Here is a 20539-nt window from a genome sequence, read left to right as displayed (position 1 = left end):
TATTCTTTATTATATTGGCCGGAGAAAGATGACAATTATGATTTCACCACAATGACGTGCGCAATGACGGTTCATTGATGGTGATGATAGATTATTTTATTTTATTTTTTAAAATTGAATAAGGAAAAATGGTTATAAAGGAAGATTCTTATCACTCCTAATCATAAAGGAAGAAAGAGTGGGTGATCTTAAAACCGAAAAATGGGTAAGCTCTCTAACAACAGACTCGAAACAAACTAAAATAGTACATAAATAATTACATAAGGTAGGAAATGGGTCAAACGAGTAACTCGGTCCTCTCAAAGGGCCGCACAAGGCGGTTACAAATGCAAAAAGAATACAGATTAAGGTGAACCTATCTAAACCCCCATATGGAACCGAAAACAACCATCCTAAAGAGGCTGAAACAAAAAATGCACTGTCATAGTCCGATATAAGAACTGTAAAATAGAATCTCTCTTTCTTTGTTAGTGCAACGGATTGGCCTTAATAGGTTTATGTGTTTTTTTTCATACATGTCCTATTCTCCCATGTGTTTTTTAATTTTACTAAAAAAAAAAATACATGTTCTACGGATAAATGTCAATCTTATAAATTAAGTTAAAATTTTCTTCTTAAACCTAATTTGAAAGAAAACTTTGCCTTATAAGGATTTTTTTTTTTTTTTGGTCTTTTTCCGTTTTGTAGATTTTGCCTAGCCTTCAATTGCAAAACCATACAAGTGACTAAAAGTGTGTTTGGTATTGCGATTTAACAAACAAAAAGTATGATTTTAAATTAAATTGCAAAAAAAGTATTGTTTGGAAGTACGCTTTTAAAAAATTTCAATTTGAAAACACAAAATCAAAGAGATGCTTTTTATAACCGTACGATTTTAAATGTTAAAAGTGCGATTTTACTAAATACTTATCAACATTTCTAAAAATCGCATTTTCAAATTGCACGTTTTGAAATTACAAACCCAAATGGATCTTAAGTGGACAAAATGGGAGTGGCTGCATGAAAGAGTAAATTAAAATTGAGAGTGGTTACAAAGGAAATAAATTTATATTTTCCCTCGAGCTTACCAACTTACCAGTCTATGACTTGGCCATGGGGTACTCAGAGGGGGAGAGAGAGCAGACTTGTAAAAACAAGTTAAATACACATAACTACAAAAATTAAAATTAAACAAACAAGGAAAACATAGTGCCGTGATGTCATACAAATCATTAAAAAAAAAAAAAAAATCCAAAACTTATATCAAGTGCAACAAAAAACAAATACTCTTCCTAGGGTTTATGAAAAATAAATTGGGATGATTTCATGCAGAGGTCCCTAATAAGTAAAATCCACAGCAAAGCATGAAACATCTGCTCACTGTATATCCAAAGGCTCTTTGCCAAGCCAACCCAAATGAGTTATTGACAAACCTGTATCCTGGTTAGCCATAGACCATAGTAAGAAATCAATACAAGCTGCATAGTATCATCTGTTCTCTGATTTCACAGTAGTAACTCCTTTGTACATTTTTGCACGATCCTTCAGAGCGTCTCGCCGGGGCCGTGCCACCTTATTGTTAGGGTCAAAAAGAAGCACTTCTTCAAATGCCTTGAGAGCAGACTTGTAGTCTTTCTTCTTCTCATAGGCATCACCCAGGTTATTCCAAGCTGTGACATAGCCTGGCTGAACCCTCACAGCTGTTTCGAATTGAGTGATTCCCTTGTCAAGTTTCCCATCGCGGACGTAACTGACGCCGAGTGCATTGTAAACCTATTTATATATTTGATGAGTAAAAATGATTATCTACTTATCAAAAAAAAAAAAAGAGTAAAAATGATTATCATCCAAGTTTCAACTTACTAGCTTTCATAAATAACAGCAGTGTTCATGTCAATTCCAAAAGCAGATAAGCAGTGTAAAAATGACAAGTTTCAGTTTGTACACTAGCATATACAGCCTAACAGGAGAAATAGGAAGCTCTAGTCTTAACCAACATCTTAATAAATGGAAAATCTAATAAAAGAACCAATTTGCTTGATGCTATGAACAATCTTGAGTATGCACTTTCTAGGCCATAAAAACTCAATATTTGTTGAATTTAGATTGTTGTGCTTTACTATGAATGCCATTTTACATGTAGTAATATACAATTTCAATTCCATCTAAGGTACATTGCATGACTTGATTTTCATAATCAGTGCACATATGTATGCATGCATGTATCTATAGATGTGTGCAGGTATATATATTGCTCAAATCAAGAAAAGACATGATGGCCAAATACCTAATAAAAGACGTGGCTCAGATGTAAATTGCAAAAAGATTAGCCTAGCCCAGGTAATGCATTGAAGGATTAGGCAATTAACTTTTGAGTTTGTAAGCCATTTATCAATAAAATCTTTACATCAAGACACAACAGTGAGCGAGGTTGTAGAACAATTTTGAACCTTAATGATGTAAAAGTTTTGATCTGACCAAATAATAGGGCTGCTCGTCGTGTCAATCTAAACTGACTGATCCAACTAGGTATAGCTGGTCAGTCGGTAGCGGGGGAATACCAACCTTATTGGGTTGGGTGTCGGGTTTAGTGTGTCGATAAACCTGATATAACTGACCCGACGAACCATAATACACACACACCTGACCACCCAAGGTGAGAGGGTGGTACGACTGGGGGGTTGTGGAGCCCACCTACCCTAAGTATCCTATTATGTACGACCTGTCCCGCAACCCAGTCTATTAGGCCGTTCGAATTTCACAGAAATTCAGACAACCTAATAACAAGGGATCCCAATCCAATCCGACCACTCCCACAAACACCCGAGGGGGTAGTGGGTGGTTACCACCCCAAAAAGCATGGAAGGGGATGGACTAACCATCTCCTCAACCCCCTCTTTTTGCTTTTTTTTTTTTAAGGATCTTTTAGGGGTATAATTGAAATTTCACATGGTTTATGCTAAGAAATAGACACACAATGTGATGGAAATATCTAATTGAAAAATGACTAAAATCAGAGACTTTTATTGAGAAAATTAGAAACCCGTGGGGGCTATTGAAAATCAAGCAAAACTCAGGATAGTGACTTGTATTTTTTCTTAAGTAAAATATGGAGCACCAAACATGGCCTTAGTTTTATGGGATTGAATTGCAATCAGAATAGAGAAGATTTGTATTTGTAGATAGGTAGTAAAAGTGACTAGTGAGGGATAAAATTTATTATTGCATGTTGAAGACCAAATTCGAAGAGAAATATATTAACCTTAACCATCAAATTAAGTCACTTTTTGCACTCATCGGTGACCTACAACAACGTTAATAGAAATTGAACAACCCAAATATCCAATTCATAAATCCTGAGGTTTAATGTGTAATCTTCCATTTTTGTTTGAATATTTTTATCTTTTCACCAAATAATAGATGGATCCCAAATCCAGAAACTCTCACTGCACACATGATGAGTCAACCTCAGACTCCTTAAGAAAGAGGTAAGACACCGCTTTGTTTAAAAGGCTGGTTGTTAAATGCAAGATTTTAATTAAAAGCAATTTCAATGCGAAAAAAAAAAAACAAAAACAAAAAAGAAGAAGAAACACAACGTGCATCCAAAAAATAATGTTACCATGATAATACCACATTGCTTCTGTTTGTCATATTTGAATAAAGCGATATTTAAGGTCCAAGAGCTCATCATACCTGAGCAAGATCTTGATCATCTCCATCCCATTTGTCAATTGCCTGAAGCAAATATTTAGTAGCAGCTGGATAAAATTTCCTCCTCAGCATCACCGCACCAAGTTCAAAATACTCGGTTGCACTAGCATCACCACTTCTTACCTGCTCCTGAAATTATTAAGAAAAAATAAAATAAAATAAAAGAGGAAATGTCCATTATTGTCGCAAAACAAAGGAGCAAAAAAAAAAGTATCAAATGTGTCTCCATTTAAAGCTCTAACATAGTTCAGGGAGGTTGCATAGTATTTATCAATGTTGCATGGAAGCATATTCCCATAAAGGGCATGGCAGTATGCAGGCTCTTACCTGCAATTCTTTAGCCGAAAGATCAAGCTCTCTGCGTACAAGGACTTGACGAATCACAAAGAAGGTTCCAATCCCAAGGAAACCCAATAATATCAGCAAATATGATAGCTGGATTCCTAATTCAAATAACTCCCCAATCTCATAAACGGCATTTGTGTTGGTATTTTCACTTGCATGTGCCACTTGAGCATTAATCAACCAAAAGGTTTGTGCAAACAAGAACAAAGATACCCAAGTTAATGGTCTTTTCCCATCTTCAATATCTTCAGTTATCAAACAGTTCCTTATACATTCTGCAATACAATGAGGAGAACAAAAGGATGATTAGTGAAGTAGTGAGGAAAAAATTGCAAAAAGGTTGAAAGGACGTGAAGGTCATGTAATGACTTTCAGAATAACACCAAAACTCACATATTGTAGCATTATCAGGTTGAAGAGGAATATGTTTAAGTTATGTTGGCTCAGAATTAACGTACCAACTTTACTCCACAGGCTGAACTGATGTTGAAACCAATCAACATTCTTGAAATGTTTTTTTAAAAGTAAACGATATTTATTAAAAATCAAAGGGCACATCCAAGTGCACAGGAAATATACAAGAGACTCATTTGGTTTATAGCAGTCATGAAAATTAAAAATATGAAAACAATCATAAACAGTCATCCACTAGAAAAAAAGTATAGGAAAAGGTCTTTAGCTCCGCCATCATCCTCTCACGGCTCTCACTGTCTCCAAAGTTCCAATCATTTCATTCTCTCCAAATGCACCACATCATACAAAGCGGAATCATCTTCCACATAACTTCACTTTGGGGATTACCAAATTGCCTACTCCAACAACCGAGGAGATCTCTCACACGACAAGGCATGACCCACGCTAAACCGAATACCAGAAAGTAGAGTTCAATAAGGCACTAGCTATATCACAATGAAGTAAGAGGTGGTCAACGGATTCCCAACTCTTCTTACACATGTAGCACCAATCAACTACAATGATTTTTTGCTTCCTTAAGTTTTCCAAAGTGAGGATCTTACCTAAAGCAGCCGACCAAGCGAAGAAAGCCACATTCAAAGTTATTTTCTCTAAACTTGCAAAACCTAAAGCTGCATTTGAAAAACTTCACTGAAAACTATTTTCTGTTGTTTAGGTGAAGCACTTAATACTATTTTTCAATGCTTACAGGCACAAGAAAATCCTCTTTGAAAAACGGTTTTGACCCCAAGCACTCACCTAAAGAGTGTGAATAGGTGATGTGCAACAACAATTTCCAATTAAAAATATTATACCATACAAGTCATAAAATACCAAACCACAACAATGATAATAACCAAAATCACACAATCAACAAAATATTTTTGTGACAAAGTGAAACCTTTTGAAGAACTCTTCAAAGGTAAAACACTCTGAGGCAATCAAACTCATGAGATCAATCACTATAGAATAATGAGAATACTACAAGAGTTCATACTTACAAATCCTTTGTAGATAACACTCTTGTACTAAACAAGTGACCCACTTGCCCGCTGTTGCGATAGTTCTCCTAGAACCTTTGAACAATTTTTCTACTTGATCTCGTTGATTGTAACTCCAATTAGACTGAAGGTTTGTTGTTATGACTGGTGTGGTTTGAACAAAAATTCCAAGAGATTACACAATGAAAGCACACTACAAAAGTCTCTCTTGGCACAAAACTAGTCAAGGGCTAAGCACAATGTGTGGAATGGCTTCAACATGAAAATCATGTGAAGTTTAAAGTCGGTTTCCCAAATTTGTCAAAGATTCAAGGAGGCGTCTGGACATGTAAGTGAGACCGTCCGAACATGGCTAGGGTTTCAAGCTATTAACCTGGCGGCATCCGGACATTAGTGAACGCACTTGCAGATCGAACCTTCTATGTAAACATAGTGTCCAGAGACTTGCGACAAGTTTTTTTTTTTTTTTTTTGATAAGTAAAGATGTATAAAATAAAAGCGCAAAGGGGCGCAACCCTAGTACACAGGGAGTATACAAGAGAGCGACTAAAAAGAAGAAAAAGAAGACTTGCGACAAGTTTGCGAATGAACCATTATGTGACTTCATCTTTCAAAGTTGCGTCCAGACAGGTGCAAACGAAATTGCAAATGGGACATTCTGGAAGTCCATATAATGAGGCACATCCAGACGTATGCGAACAGATTTGTGAACGAGACACGTTGTGATCCCAACTTCATTGTCATGTCTGGAAAGCTGTGGACAGATTTGCGAACAGAGCATTTTGTCTCTTCATTTAGCAGGGCACGTCTGGATGTAAACGAACTTGTGAACAAAGCACGTCGTACTAGGCATTTTTTTAAGGATTTTGACACTAAACCCTAAGTACATATCTACCCTACCAAAGTTTACATTCATAGACTTGTTTTGAGCATTGAATCAGCCATTAAAAAACCTAACACTCTTCCTTGTCTTGCAGCCCACTTTAGCTCCATGACCGTTGTCACCAATTTTCTCCATCCTATTCCCTTTGTCACTCATCACCCTATAGAGATGACACTTCTCACACAAAGCCGTACCATTCACTCCCACCCCAGAGATTGCCACTACACCTCCACCAGGTCTATTCCAGGGAGATCAGCTGTTGAATGCTCAAGGTCATCAAGGCCCATGCAAACTCAACTAGGCCACAGGAGGTCTTGAAGGACCAGATGAGGAATGGTGGGAGGGCTTTGATGAAGTGGGCAGAGAAGTGGTGGTGGAGGGGAGGGGGAGAAGAGCGAAGGGGAACATGGTGGAGGTGGAGTTGAATTTTCTAGAGAGAGAGAGCGTGTGTGTGTGTGTGCGCGGGGGGAGGGGGGGGGGGGGGTGGTTGTTAAGGAGGTGGTGGAGGTTGTCACTGGCAGTTATCAAGCTGGTGACAAGCTTTGGGCATGCATGCTTCAGTTTTGAGTTCTCGGATCTTTTCTAGCTATGTCGGCTCTGGGACTAAAAATGTCTTCCACTTGGCCCTTCTTTTTTGCAGTTGATTAAGATCTCATTTTCTCTCACCAAAGTGTTTTCCTCTATCCAAATGTAATTTTTTTTTTTTTTTTTTTGGCCCTGGAAGTGGTTTATCCTAACCTTGCAATTTGGCAATCTAGTTGTTGATTTTTTTCATCCTTATCAAAGAACTGGCTTTTGTAACTAGATCCGTCGACTTTCATGAATTAATGGAAAAACTATATATAAGTTGGAAATTTCCAATTCCAAATTAATTGGCTCTCGTTCAGTAATAAAACAGAGAGAGGGAGAGAGAGAGAGAGAGAGTGAACTCAATTTTATAAAGAGTTAAAAATTGAATAATAATATAATTGACTTGAAGTCCACATGCTTATGCACAGACACCTACATTTGCGCACACATGCAAACATGTATATGTATTATGTATCACTGGCATGGTCTGATCAACCACAATGGCCATGACCATCATCATTAGTTGTTAATTTATAAAGAGTAAACTTAAAGACTAAATCCATTGATAGACAAATAAAATGTCTGTTTGACATGAAACTGAGATGTTGAAGACCTTTCTGAATCTCAGTGTGCTAAATATGTTGTAAGATGCACATTGATGTGCTTTGGACTTTAGAAGAACTCAGATAGAAGTAACCAGGCAGCCCATGTCTATTCAAAAACAGTGTTCAATTACGCATCGATAAAATTGAAATTCCAAAGTTTCTCACATATGAACTGTGTTACCTTTACTAAGTGCTGTATGAATGACAATACACCAATGGTTTAGGCACTAAAATAGATAGTACATAAAAAGGTTAAAAAAGAGAAGAGGGAATTACTCTCAAAATTTTTGGAGGTCACAAATTCCGTTGCCAATTCCCTTTGAAATATCTGCCTTCATCCACAAAAGAATAAGAAGTTAGTAACTAGAGATGTATGGGGACTAACGTTTAAGTTCTTAGCAACACAGAAAGCAACCAAAAAAAAAAAAACCCAGTTATGCAGCCCAGAGGTCCGATGGACCTCCAATGGACCCAAAAAAATATGCAAGGAATGATCATAAAAGGCCAGACCTCTCAAGATTCAATGCTAATTATTGAAGGGGCCAACCCCAATTTCTGTAGTCACACCAGAAACAATGATACTTGATATTCTTATCTTGAAATGCACACAAGCAAGTGATCCTATAAAGGGTTGGAATTTTCTGTCAGCCCTCTAGAAAATGGAGACCTTTGAATTGATATTTGACTGAAAAATTACATTCACAGACCACACTTCAGGACTCTATAACTAATTCTACAACTCATGTTCTCGGGTCTTGTAGACCAATTAATAAGTTCTTCAAAGACTCGATAATCAATTATATACTTCTAGAATTAACATTTGAAGATCTTTCACAAAACCCTTTGTTTAATCAGGTTGATTTTCCTACCATGAAATAAAAAGCAACTGTCCAAGACTGCCTTTTCATTAAGTCAGATTTTTCTTGGATCTTTAAGGGTCTCCATCAGTAGAGTTCTCCAGGTAATATATGATTAAGAGACAGAATCAAGAAAGTTAAAAATAAGATTAATGGCACTCATGCATCACAGTAATTTATATGCAGCAACATTTTGTGTAGAGATTATCAGAACACATACCTGAAAATTGGGAAATCTAGTAAGGTTTGGTCCATAGCCTGTTTTAGAGGTTATCAAAACTGGTGCACCATAGCGCTGAAAAATAGCCTGGGTAGTGAACAGCAGCATTTAGAGCAATAGAGAAACTGGCATATTCTCCAACTTCAGAGAAACTAGTAGCATAAGGGAAAAGGGGGAATACTATATGACTATATGAGGTTTGATCTATTAACATTAGACCAGTTAAAGTTGCTTGCAAGGAAGATGAAATAAATTCTTCAAAGTAGTATTTGTACAATATATTTATTTAAGTACATACCTAGGACAAAAAATGTTAATAACTATTTTTAAACCAACTTGTTTGATATCTTGGATAATCTCACTTTGTGTTTATGAATTAGAAATTGTGATCACATCAAATTTAAGCCATCTTATACAGGATTTAAGAGCAACCCTTGCAATTTATTTGAACATTATCTATAGTTGAAACTACACACAGTGACACCGACACACACAAGAAAAAGGAAGGATCTCAAATCATGTTCAATATCTTTTCAAAGATATGGCACTTCACCCATCACTGCAAAGAGAACTACAACGGGCTGTACGAGGAAAAAAAAATAAAAACTTGGGGCTTTACCTGAAGAGAGAGCTTGTGGGGCTTGAGTTTGAGAGACCCAAATGGAAGAAGAGAGTCAGAATGAGAGAGATAGAGTTGGCCATGCATTTGAAGAGGTGGCGATGAAGAAATGGTGGTTTGGAGAAGCATTTTTTTCAGTTTGCTTTGTGAAGTATGAAACTGGGTTCTCAAAGGTGAGAAGGGAAATACGGACCTACTGCGGAGGATAAGCCTACTCTACTCAACATGTCACTTTCCGATGAAAAACAAGATAAGGGTGTGTTTGGTTTGGTATCAATTTTTCAATTTTATTTTTTTATTAAGGAAAACACGTGTAGCCTTCTGTTGGATATAGCAAGACAATTCCTATAAAATTTTAATGGATAGTGAACAAAATTATTTATTTGATAATAGTTTTAATTTGGAGTACATTGATAAAATTTAGGGAAGCTTTACTGAAGACCTCTGAACTTTTATCCGATTTGATAAACCTCCCATAAATTTCAAAATCTCTCAATTTAGTCCCATAAACTTTCAATTGTTCTCAATTTGAACCCTCCGTCAGATTTTAAACCTTACATGACATTTATACCTCTGATTTTTGTATAAAATTCAAACTTTCAAAAAAAAATTTTATTTAAAAAAAAACAAAAATCATGGATATTTTGGTCTTTTTTTGTATTTTTAATAGCTAAAATTGACGAAGGGATCTCAATTGAGAGCACTTGAAAGTTCAGAAGACTAAATTGAGAGATTTTAAAGTTTAGGGGGATATTTCAAAACAAGTAGAAGTTCGGAGGTTTTCAATGAAGTTTCCCCTGAACTTTAAATTTTGAATAACAATTTTAATGAAAAGTGATACCACAAAAATCTCTAGAACTTTTTTTTTTTTTTTCCCTTTATTTTGATACTCATTACTCTTTGATACATTCTGAACACATTACATTAGCAGTTTATCAGTAAAATACATTAGCAGGTTACTAATGCCTCTTGTCCATTGCAAATTATTACAAATTTACATGCTTTATTATTCCTTCAGACTGAACAAATCCACTATTTTTTTTATTTTTTTTTCTCAACAAACAATAGAAAATTGTTTTATTTCTTAATCATTTTCTCACGCACACTTTTATTTTTGAAAATTGCTAGCTATAATTTAAGAAGTGTAGCATTTCTCTATGCATTGACGTAACATTGTCCCGTAAATGGATGATCGGTTATCACCGTTAAACTCCGAGAAACTGAATCTCTTCCAATTGTGAGTAATTGGAAAATCTCATTTTATGAGATCCTAGCCATGAAAGTACAAAGTTCAAGACCATGAAATACCAATTCAATGCTGACGGCTTTACTAGATAAGCAGTCCAGTCAACTCCACCCCCACGACACGCCAACATCTTCTTCTACTTCCCAATTTCCTTCTAATTTCCTTGCCTTCAAACAAACCAATCTCTTCTTTTTATGCTCAACCAACCAACACACCTCTTTCATTCTCTCTTCAACTGTTTTACATTACATCTCTTCTATTGATTCGTCTATACCCCTGCCTTCCCTCTTCAGTACCTGAAACCAAACAGTTATTATATATTAGTCCATACATGCATACATATTTGTGATACGAATGAAAAGAGCTGCAGAATATCTCCCCCATCACGTAGCTAAAATGAACAGGTATGGGCACAGCACTCTTCTACTCCATTTCTGCTTATTTTTCTTCTTGTTATCTTCTGTGGTCTTCTCTGAATTACCCTCAAACCAAAAAACCACCATGATCAGTCTTTCTAAGGCCATCATGAATAACACAGCTTTAATATGGGATGTGACCAAAGACCCATGTCCATGGAGAGGAGTTACGTGCGGCCCCTCTGGGAATTCTTCCATTACCGAAATCTCTTTATCAGGGGTTTTCCTCTCCTCCTCAGATTTTCTACCTCTTCTTTGCCAGATAGATTCTTTGGTGAGTCTTGACCTCTCCAACAACCATCTGACCTCAATCCCAGATAAGTTTATCACAGATTGTGGTGCGATTGGAGGGCTGCAGCTCTTGAATATTAGCAGAAACTGGTTAGGTGGTACTCTGCCTACGTTTAATGGTTTTGTTGGGTTGAAGTTCTTGGACTTATCTTTCAATTTCTTGAGTGGAAGCATAAGTTTACAGTTTGAAGGATTGGTTGCCCTCAAAAGTTTGAATCTTAGTTTCAACCTTTTCAATGGCCTCATTCCAACCAACCTTGGGAAAGCCATGGCTATGGAGCAGCTTCAGCTCTCAAAGAATTTATTTGAAGGTGGAATCCCTGATCAAATGATCGATTACCTGAATTTGACTCTGGTTGACCTGAATCAAAATAAGCTTTCTGGCCCTGTTCCTGTTAGAATTGGAGACCTGTCTAAGTTGGAAGTTTTGATTTTATCTACCAATTACTTGAGCGGGAAAATCCCAGAAACCCTTTCAAGTATCAAAAGCCTTTCACGTTTTGCAGCCCATCAGAACAATTTTGAAGGTACTATTCCTAGTGGACTTACAACATTCCTCAGGAACTTGGACCTTAGTTATAATAAGTTAAGTGGGTTGATTCCTTCAGATATGTTGTCACCATCAAATTTGCAGACTGTAGATTTGTCTTATAATTTGTTAACGGGGCCGATACCTTCAAACATATCTCCAAGCATGGTGAGGTTGAGATTGGGGAGCAATTCGCTTAATGGGACAATCCCTACTGCAACATTTGGAAAACTTGAGAAATTGATGTACTTGGAGCTGGAAAACAATAGCTTGACTGGGTTGGTACCTCCAGATTTGGGTTCTTGCCAGAATTTGATGTTGCTGAATTTGGGAGGGAATAAACTGAATGGTGCATTGCCGGGACAGTTGGGTGGACTTAGCCAACTTCAAGTTATGAAGCTTCAGTCGAACAACCTGGTTGGAGAAATCCCATTTGAAATTACCCAGCTACAGAAATTATTAATATTGAATATGAGCTCGAATTCGCTGAATGGTTCGATACCCTCCACGATTTCGAGCTTGCGAGGCCTCGCGAACCTGAATTTACAAGGTAACAATCTCAGTGGTTCAATACCCTACACTATTGCCAGCATGGATTCTCTGTTAGAACTCCAGCTTGGAGGAAACCAACTCAGCGGTTTCATTCCAAGGATGCCAGTAAAGCTGCAGATTGTTTTAAATCTCAGCACCAACCTCCTTGCAGGGAAAATTCCAGAAAGTCTTTTACAACTTACTGGATTAGAAGTTTTGGATCTCTCAAACAATAAATTGTCAGGAGAGATACCATCACATCTAACTCAAATGGCAGCCTTGACAAAGTTGCTCCTTTCGAACAACCAGCTCTCTGGAATTATTCCAAAGTTAAGTCCATGGCTTACGTTTGATGCAAATGGAAATAAGGATCTTATTAACGCTACAACTCCAAACACTTCACCAAAATCAGGCAAGAAGGGAAAATCAGTTACAACAGCTTCGGTTTTTGGGTTCGCTGTAGTTGGGGTAGTCATTGGCATTGCTATATCATACAATTTTTACAAGATCAAGTTTTATGTAGCCGTCGTCAAATACCATGGAATCACGGCAGCGATTAGAACCTGCCTTTGGCGAAGCAAAAGCAACGTTATTTAGGGTCCGAAATCGTATACCAAACGAACCCTTAGATTTTGTCATATATCATTTTCGCAGCTTGCCTGGATAATCTTATATAAGTGAAGCATGCTTTCTATTGAGAAACCCAAAACTGCTGTAATGGCAATAATGGAAGCAAATGCAGTAGAATTGAAAAACATTTTTCTTCGTTTACAAACCTGATCCTACTTTTTATTTTTATTATTATTTATTTTCTTTTTAACAAAGGAAGATAATAACTCTTAATCTTTTTCTCACTCATCTTTTCTTTTTGAGAAATGCTAACCATATAGGGAGTGGTCGGTCACCCAACCCCACGAACCTTAAGTCATATAATGGTTTTGACTACCAGATTTGATGGCCACAATTATTTCCCGTATGATAGATAACTTAACTATACCCTTGGGATAAGGGGGTAGTCGGTCACCCCACCCCCCCAACCTTGAGCCATCTAGTGGTTTTAATTGCCTGATTTGGTGGCCACAATTACTCTCTGTATAGTTGGTAACTTGACCATAAACTTGGGGTAAGGCGGCGGTCGGTCACCCCACCTTTGAACCTCGAACCATCTAGCGGTGTCGACTATCAGATTTAGTGGCTACGATCACTCTCTATATGGTGATTGGAGGTGGGTCCAATCAAAGACAGGTTTGTGCAATTTTTTTGGGGGGAGGAAGGAAAAATACCATTTGGCAACCAAAAAAATGCACTAACGTAGGATTCAACTTCTTCAATACTAATGCGAAAGCTAGACAATTTTCTTCTCTTGCGAGGAATGCTTAAGCGAATTTGCGTACACCACTTGACCAAATTATAGAAAATTTTAGTTATATCATATGATGTTGCTCTTAGAATTTAATTGGTATAATTGGGTTCGAACAAGAAGCAGCTCTGCTCAAGAAGTTAGCACCATGACTAAACCAAACTTTGTCCTTTTTGGACAAACAAAAAAACCAAAAACAAAATCTGTCTTTTACAACCATGCGAAGCGGCAAGGGGTAAAGAGAACGAGGAAAAAATTGGCCAAAGGTGAAGCTATAGGAAAATTGATCATATAAAGAAACATGGAAAGAGAGAAACATATTGACGAAACATAGAGTTCCAGACTTCAGGAAGTTTAGGTTCAGAAATTGGAAGAAGCCATCGTAAGCCTATCTAACATGGTTGTTGTAGTCTTTCAAAGATATGAATGTTGCCTGAACACATTGCAAGCCACGTACATGGCCTATGATGTTTCTCTCTTCTCCACTGCAGAATCATATGAAACAGTAAAGAAGAAAAGTAAATATATATGCATAAGAAACCACTTACTGGCCAATAGAGAGAGAGAGTGAACATATTAAACAAGCATAGCCGTACCTTACTGTGGAATCTTCTCATGGAACATCAAATTGCTATCACCCATTTTGCCTTTTCAATTTGAGCTATTGCAGCTCTCAGCTAGAACATGGCAGTGAACTTTAAATAGTCAGTTGCAGATCTCTAAAGCTCTTGATTATCAAGCATATCAATTCGTCATCTGGGGACATCAGATAGAATTTACAACAGTCAGTCTACTTTAGCATAAACTAATTAATGCACAAATTTGATCTCCAGGAGATTCAAAATGATCTGAAATCAATTCAATCCCCAAACAAAGTCCAGTCTTAACTCATCCTTTAAGAAGATGGAAGCAATTACCTGACCATCTGAAAATTTTGATCTCGTTTGATGAGCAAGCTTCGGAGTTTCTTCCAACAATTTGAAGAAATTAGATAGAATAGTCGAATCATAGTGCGTCTCTCTCTCAACCAACCACTCCTCTTTCAGTTGAACATTGACATCCCTGTATAACAGATCGAGTGATTCATGGAATGAAAAACTAAGGATGATTTAAGAGGAAGAAAAGGCAAGAAGGGAAATATAATTGAAGCATTCTCTATGGCAAAGCCTCCACCAGGAAACAAAAAGTAGTTAATTTGTTTAGCTCCCTACCACTTCTCAATTTTAATGGATAGTGAACAAAATTATCTATTGATAATAATTTTAAGGGATAAATGCAAAATTGGTCCATATGGTTGGCCTAATTTACAAATCATTCCTCATGGTTTAAAAAATAATTTATAAGTCCCTAGGGTAGCATAAAATAACATTTTACTTCCTGAGCTCATTTTCCGTTGAATGACTTAATGGAAACCGTTACATTGTCACATCACATCCAATAAAAATAAGACACGTGTTCTTTTTTTTTTTTTTATTTAAAAAAAAAATGACAAATAAGCTTTTACACATCATTTTGAGATTCCAACACACACTCCATGTCAAATTAAATAAACCTAATTCCTCTATATCCCCTGTGTCACCATCGTCTTCATCTTCCCTAATGATTCTTGCCATCGTCTTCATTTGCATCTGAAATTTGGGCATCTGCATTTTTTGGCAGTGCTTTCTATGGAAACAATCTCTCCCTCTCTGTGTTTGGTTTTTTTTTGTTTTTGTTTTATGGCAAATGCTTTCCGGTTTGTGTTAAATAGATGTTGGAAGATGGTGGCTTTAAAAAGCAAACCATAAGTTCATCTTCTAAAAAATGATCTCTTTTTTGAGATGCGCAATTGTTTTTTTTCTTTTGCGGGGCTTGTTTTGTCCTTTAGTGTGCATATGTAAGATGGTGTTTGTGCTCGTAGGAATATTCATGTGTGGATTTGGGATGGAATAAACTGAATGGTGCATTGCCGGGACAGTTGGGTGGACTTAGCCAACTTCAAGTTATGAAGCTTCAGTCGAACAAGCTGGTTGGAGAAATCCCATTTGAAATTACCCAGCTACTGAAATTATCGATATTGAATATGAGCTGGAATTCACTGAATGGTTCGATACCCTCCACGATTTCGAGCTTGCGAGGCCTCACGAACCTGAATTTACAAGGTAACAATCTCAGTGGTTCAATACCCTACACTATTGCCAGCATGGATTATCTGTTAGAACTCCAGCTTGGAGGAAACCAACTCGGCGGTTTAATTCCAAGGATGCCAGTAAAGCTGCAGATTGTTTTAAATCTCAGCACCAACCTCCTTGAAGGGCCTATTCCAGAAAGTCTTGGACGACTTGCTGGATTAGAAATTTTGGATCTTTCAAACAATAAATTGTCAGGAGAGATACCAACATATCTGACCCAAATGGCATCCTTGACAAAGTTGCTCCTTTGGAACAACCAGCTCTCTGGAATTATTCCAACGTTAAGTCCATGGCTTACTTTTGATGCAAATGGAAATAAGGATCTTATTAACGCCACAACACCAAACACTTCACCAAAATCAGGCAAGAAGGGAAAATCATTTACTGCAGCTTCGGTTATTGGGTTCGCTGTTGGGGTAGTCATTGGCATTGCTATATCATACAATTTTTACAAGATCAACTTTTATGTAGCCGTCGTCAAATATTATGGAATCACGGCAGCGATTCGAACCTGCATTTGGTGAAGCAAAAGCAACATTATTTAGATTTTGTCATGTATCATTTTCTCAGCTTGCCGGTATAATCTTAGATAAGTAAAGCATGCTTTCTAGTGATACTATCTACTGAGAAACCTAGAACTTCTGTAATGACAATAATGGAAGCAAATGCAATAGAATTGAAAAACATTTTTCTTTTTCTACAAACCATAGAGAATCTCCTATGTTTTTCAACTTAGAATTCTATTTCAACACGTTATGGTATCCTTTCATAGAAAGCCTGAATCATAATACTTTATTGATGTTGTGACGTGAAAAAAGGAGTAAAGACTTTTTGAGTGCACACTCTTAACTGAATGAGAATAAATCCAAAGAAAGAAAATAAAAGATCACATTTAATATGTTGGTCCGTGCACTTTGGGTTTTGAAGCTTTATCTCGTTATTGCAAAAACGATTGACCATGAGAAATAAATTTGATCTCCATGCAAAGACTCCATGCTTGAGTCTCGACCATATATGTAAATTGCCAAACAACCCCGTGGGGTTGGTCACCCCACCCCACGAACCTCAAGCCATATAATGGTTTCAACTGCCAAATTTGGTGACCACAATCACTCCCCGTATATTAGGTAACTTAACCATACCCTGGGGATAAGGGGATAGTCGGTCACCCCACCCCCCAACCGTGAGCCATCTAGTTGTTTTAAATGCCAAATTTGGTGGCTACAATTACTCAATGTATAGACTATAGTGAGTAACTTGACCATAAACATGGGGTAAAAGGGTGGTCGATCACCCCACCTTTGAACTTCAAACCATCTAGCGGTGGTTTCGACTATCAGATTTAGTGGCTATAATCACTCTCTATATGATGGTTGGAGGTGAGTGCAATCAAAGGCGGGTTTTGTGAATTTTTTTTTTTTTGGGGGAGGGAGGAAAAAGACTATTTGGTAACCAAAAAATGCACTAAGGTAGCATTTCAACTTCTTCAATACCAATGCGAAAGCTAGACAATTTTCTTCTCTTGCGAGGAATGATTAAGCGAATTTGCGTACACCACTTGACCAAATTATAGAAAATTTTAGTTATATCATATGATGTTGCTCTAATTTAACTGGTATAATGGGGTTCGAACAAGATGCAGCTCTGCTCAAGAAGTTGGCACCATGACTAAACCAAACTTCGTCCAAAAGGACGAACAAAAAAACCAAAAACAAAATCTGTCTTTCACATCCATGCGAAGCGGCAAGGGGTAAAGAGAACGAGGAAAAAACATTAAAGAAACATGGAAAGGAAGAGAGAAACATATTGGCGAAATATAGAGTTCCAGACTTCAGGAAGTTTAGATTCGGAAATTGGAAGAAGCCATCGTAAGCCTATCTAACATAGTAACATGGTTGTTGTAGTCTTTCAAAGATATGAATGTTGCCTGAACACATTGCAAGCCACATGGCCTATGATGTTTCTCTCTTCTCCACTGCAGAATCATATGAAACAGCAAAGAAGAAAAGTAAATATATATATATATGCATATGAAACCACTAGCTGGCCAATAGAGAGAGAGTGAACATATTAAACAAGCATGGCCGTACCTTACTGTGGAATCTTCTCATGGAACATCAAATTGCTATCACCCATTTTGCCTCTTCAATTTGAGCTATTGCAGCTCTCAGCTAGAACATGGCAGTGAACTTGAAATAGTCAGTTGCTGGTCTCTAAAGCTCTTGTTTATCAAGGATATCAATTCTTCATCTGGGGACATCAGATAGAATTTACAACAGTCGGTCTACTTGAGCATAAACTCAATGCACAAATTTGACCCCCTGGAGATTCAAAATGATCTTAAATCAATCCAATCCCTAAACAAAGTCGAGTCTTAACTCATCCTTTAAAAAGATGAAAGCAATTACCTGTGGGGTCTTAACAATCTGAAAATTTAGATCTCGTTTGATGAGCGAGCTTCGGAGTTTCTTCCAACAATTTGAAGAAATTAGATAGAATAGTCGAATCATATAGCGTCTCTCTCTCAACCAACCACTCCTCTTTCAGTTGAATATCGACATCCCTGTATAACAGAGAAATTCGTGGAATGAAAAACTAAGGATGATTTAAGAGGAAGCAAAGGCAAGAAGGAAAATATAATTGAAGCATTCCCTATGGCAAAGCCTCCACCAGGAAACAAAATTCACTACCAAGAAAAAAAGCAAAGGGAGAAAAAAATAAATAAAAAGGAACTGCATTACCTCCTCAGGGCAAGAACTTTGTGATTCCTTCGCAGGTAATCAGCATACTTTGTAAGGGCATCTTGTGCATACTGCCTGCCCACAGTTCTCACCGCAGCAGCATTTAGTAAATTTTCCAATGAACCATGCTTTTTTAAAAGCTTTAGGGCAGTCTTTCGACCAAATCCAGGAGCCACATGTTGGATCCCAGGAACCCCATCAACCTCATCACATATGATGCATCCTAAAAAAAAGAAGCTCCATTTAGATAACGAAGATAAATAAAATGCATTATAGCCAGTGAATTCACAAGTGGGATCAGTCTTATTAGATGACGCAAGCGGTAGGTTTGTTCTCTGTTCTTATTGAGGTGGTATTCACATAATGAAGACGATCTGTAAAGGAAATAGTGTTTGAATCCTTCTTCTTGTTTGTCATTGTTTGTATCTACTTTTTTCCAATACAACGTTGGAGAAAGTATTTATATCAACTAGATGAATATCCCTTGAGTCAATCTCAGGATTTCACTTTAACATAGGACAAGGTAAAAGTAATGCAGAAAAGCAATATATCAAAAAACGTGTCTGCAATAGGTCATGGATAATATAATGTTAACATGAATATCACCAATTTGCATCTCATACTTACTAAGGCTCAAGTCACAGCATGGATCACAATTATACTGAGCTACGTAATGCTTTAGGGTGTAAAAGGACTATCGGTCTAAATCTTCCAAAGGCATAACAATTTGGACATCTTCTGAAATCAATTGCTTGAAATCTTTATCAGGAGAGGCAATTACCACCTTGTAGCCTCTTTGTAGAACTTGTGCTGCAAGTGTAGCTACAACATCATCTGCTTCATGGCCTTCCAACTTTTATGACCTGCATGATTATGCTCTCAATAATGAAAAGAATAAACAACAACATAAAACCATACAAATGTTTTTCCCCGTCTTTTTTTCCACAAAAAATAATTTAATGATAAAATAGATAATATTCAAAATGTTTCTGGAATGCTGGACCAAAGGATCAATATTTATGACTCTAACCAACAATAATAAGCAAAAAGAGCCACTGGTTTTCCATCGTTGCCTCCAAATTACCAGATCCTTATTTGTCCATAATGATAAGTATATGCACTCAAGTAGTAGTAGCAAAATGAAGTTGATAGCAAAGTCCTCTCACGGTCCTCAAAACTTTTATAATTCATTTTCCTCCAAGACACCACAAAAAGCACGAAGGCACCATTTTCCACACAACCCTGTGTTTAATCAGGTTGATTTTCCTACCATGAAATAAAAAGCAACTGTCCAAGACTCCCTTTTCATTAAGTCAGATTTTTCTTGGATCTTGAAGGGTCTCCATCAATAGAGTTCTCCAGGTAATATATGATGAAGAGACAGAATCAAGAAAGTTAAAAATAAGATTAATGGCACTCATGCATCACAGTAATTTATATGCAGCAACATTTTGTGTAGAGATTATCAGAACACATACCTGAAATTTAGGAAATCTAGTAAGGTTCGGTCCATAGCCTGCTTTAGAGGTTATCAAAACTGGTGCACCATAGCGCTGAAAAATAGCCTGGGTGGTGAACAGCAGCATTTAGAGCAATAGAGAAACTGGCATATTCTCCAACTTCAGAGAAACTAGTAGCATAAGGGAAAAAGGGGAAATACTATATGAAGTTTGATCTACTCAAACATGTCACTTTCCGATGAAAAACAAGGTAAGGGTGCGTTTGGTTTGGTTTCAATTTTTAAATTTTATTTTTTTACTAAATAAAACACGTGTAGCCTTCTAGTTGGATATAGCATGACAATTCCTATAAAATTTTAATGGATAGTGAACAAAATTATTTATTTGATAATAGTTTTAATTTGGAGTTCATTGATAAAATTAAAATTTTGAAGAACAATGCCTCAAAAATCTCTAGAACATATTTTTTTTTCCCTTTATTTTGATACATTCTGAACACATTACATTAGCAAATTATCACTAAAATACATTAGCCGGTTACCAATGCC

The 20539-nt window shown here is 36.9% G+C and overlaps 2 protein-coding genes and 1 pseudogene across 6 annotated transcripts; 1 reads left to right on the top strand and 2 right to left on the bottom strand.

The window, feature by feature from the left end:
• Positions 1-1025: 1025 nt before the first annotated feature.
• On the bottom strand, positions 1026-19848 carry LOC132184930 (Tetratricopeptide repeat (TPR)-like superfamily protein). Of its 4 annotated transcripts, none has more exons than XM_059598720.2 (6): positions 9247-9456; positions 8628-8714; positions 7827-7878; positions 4021-4313; positions 3676-3822; positions 1026-1752 (listed from the first exon to the last, which is right to left on the bottom strand). In XM_059598720.2, exons 1-6 carry the CDS (start codon positions 9373-9375, stop codon positions 1468-1470), a joined length of 993 nt encoding a protein of 330 aa, XP_059454703.2. In that variant the 5' UTR covers positions 9376-9456; the 3' UTR covers positions 1026-1467. The 4 variants fall into 4 exon arrangements, with proteins under 4 accessions (XP_059454703.2, XP_059454704.2, XP_088374394.1 ...); XM_059598721.2 differs by having other exon boundaries at positions 7827-7882; positions 9247-9338; XM_088518268.1 differs by lacking the exons at positions 8628-8714; positions 9247-9456 and adding an exon at positions 19802-19848.
• On the top strand, positions 10876-12959 carry LOC132185004 (uncharacterized). Its single transcript, XM_059598820.2, has one exon. The coding sequence runs from the start codon at positions 10889-10891 to the stop codon at positions 12854-12856; it is 1968 nt and encodes a 655-aa protein (XP_059454803.2). The 5' UTR covers positions 10876-10888; the 3' UTR covers positions 12857-12959.
• LOC148584693 (uncharacterized) lies at positions 18205-19598 on the bottom strand (annotated as a pseudogene). The gene is made up of 4 exons (XR_015912808.1): positions 19566-19598; positions 19159-19384; positions 18532-18754; positions 18205-18353 (listed from the first exon to the last, which is right to left on the bottom strand). The product of XR_015912808.1 is annotated as an uncharacterized LOC148584693 (transcript).
• Positions 19849-20539: the final 691 nt, after the last annotated feature.

Source organism: Corylus avellana, chromosome 7 (assembly GCF_965113065.1).
Source record: "Corylus avellana chromosome 7, dhCorAvel1.hap1.2, whole genome shotgun sequence".
Taxonomy (NCBI): Eukaryota; Viridiplantae; Streptophyta; class Magnoliopsida; order Fagales; family Betulaceae; genus Corylus; species Corylus avellana.
Note: the sequence above shows the minus strand (reverse complement) of the source record. Positions and strands in the feature narration are given on the sequence as shown.

Excerpts from the sequence above, each read along its gene's own strand:
- LOC132185004 (XM_059598820.2), top strand. The coding sequence starts at position 10,889 with ATGAACAGGTATGGGCACAGCACTCTTCTACTCCATTTCTGCTTATTT.
- LOC132184930 (XM_059598720.2), bottom strand. The coding sequence starts at position 9,375 with ATGCTTCTCCAAACCACCATTTCTTCATCGCCACCTCTTCAAATGCAT. Across the intron at positions 8,715-9,246 it reads CCCACAAGCTCTCTCTTCAG|GCTATTTTTCAGCGCTATGG; the intron begins GTAAAGCCCCAA and ends TTCACTACCCAG. Across the intron at positions 7,879-8,627 it reads CTAGATTTCCCAATTTTCAG|ATATTTCAAAGGGAATTGGC; the intron begins GTATGTGTTCTG and ends GGATGAAGGCAG.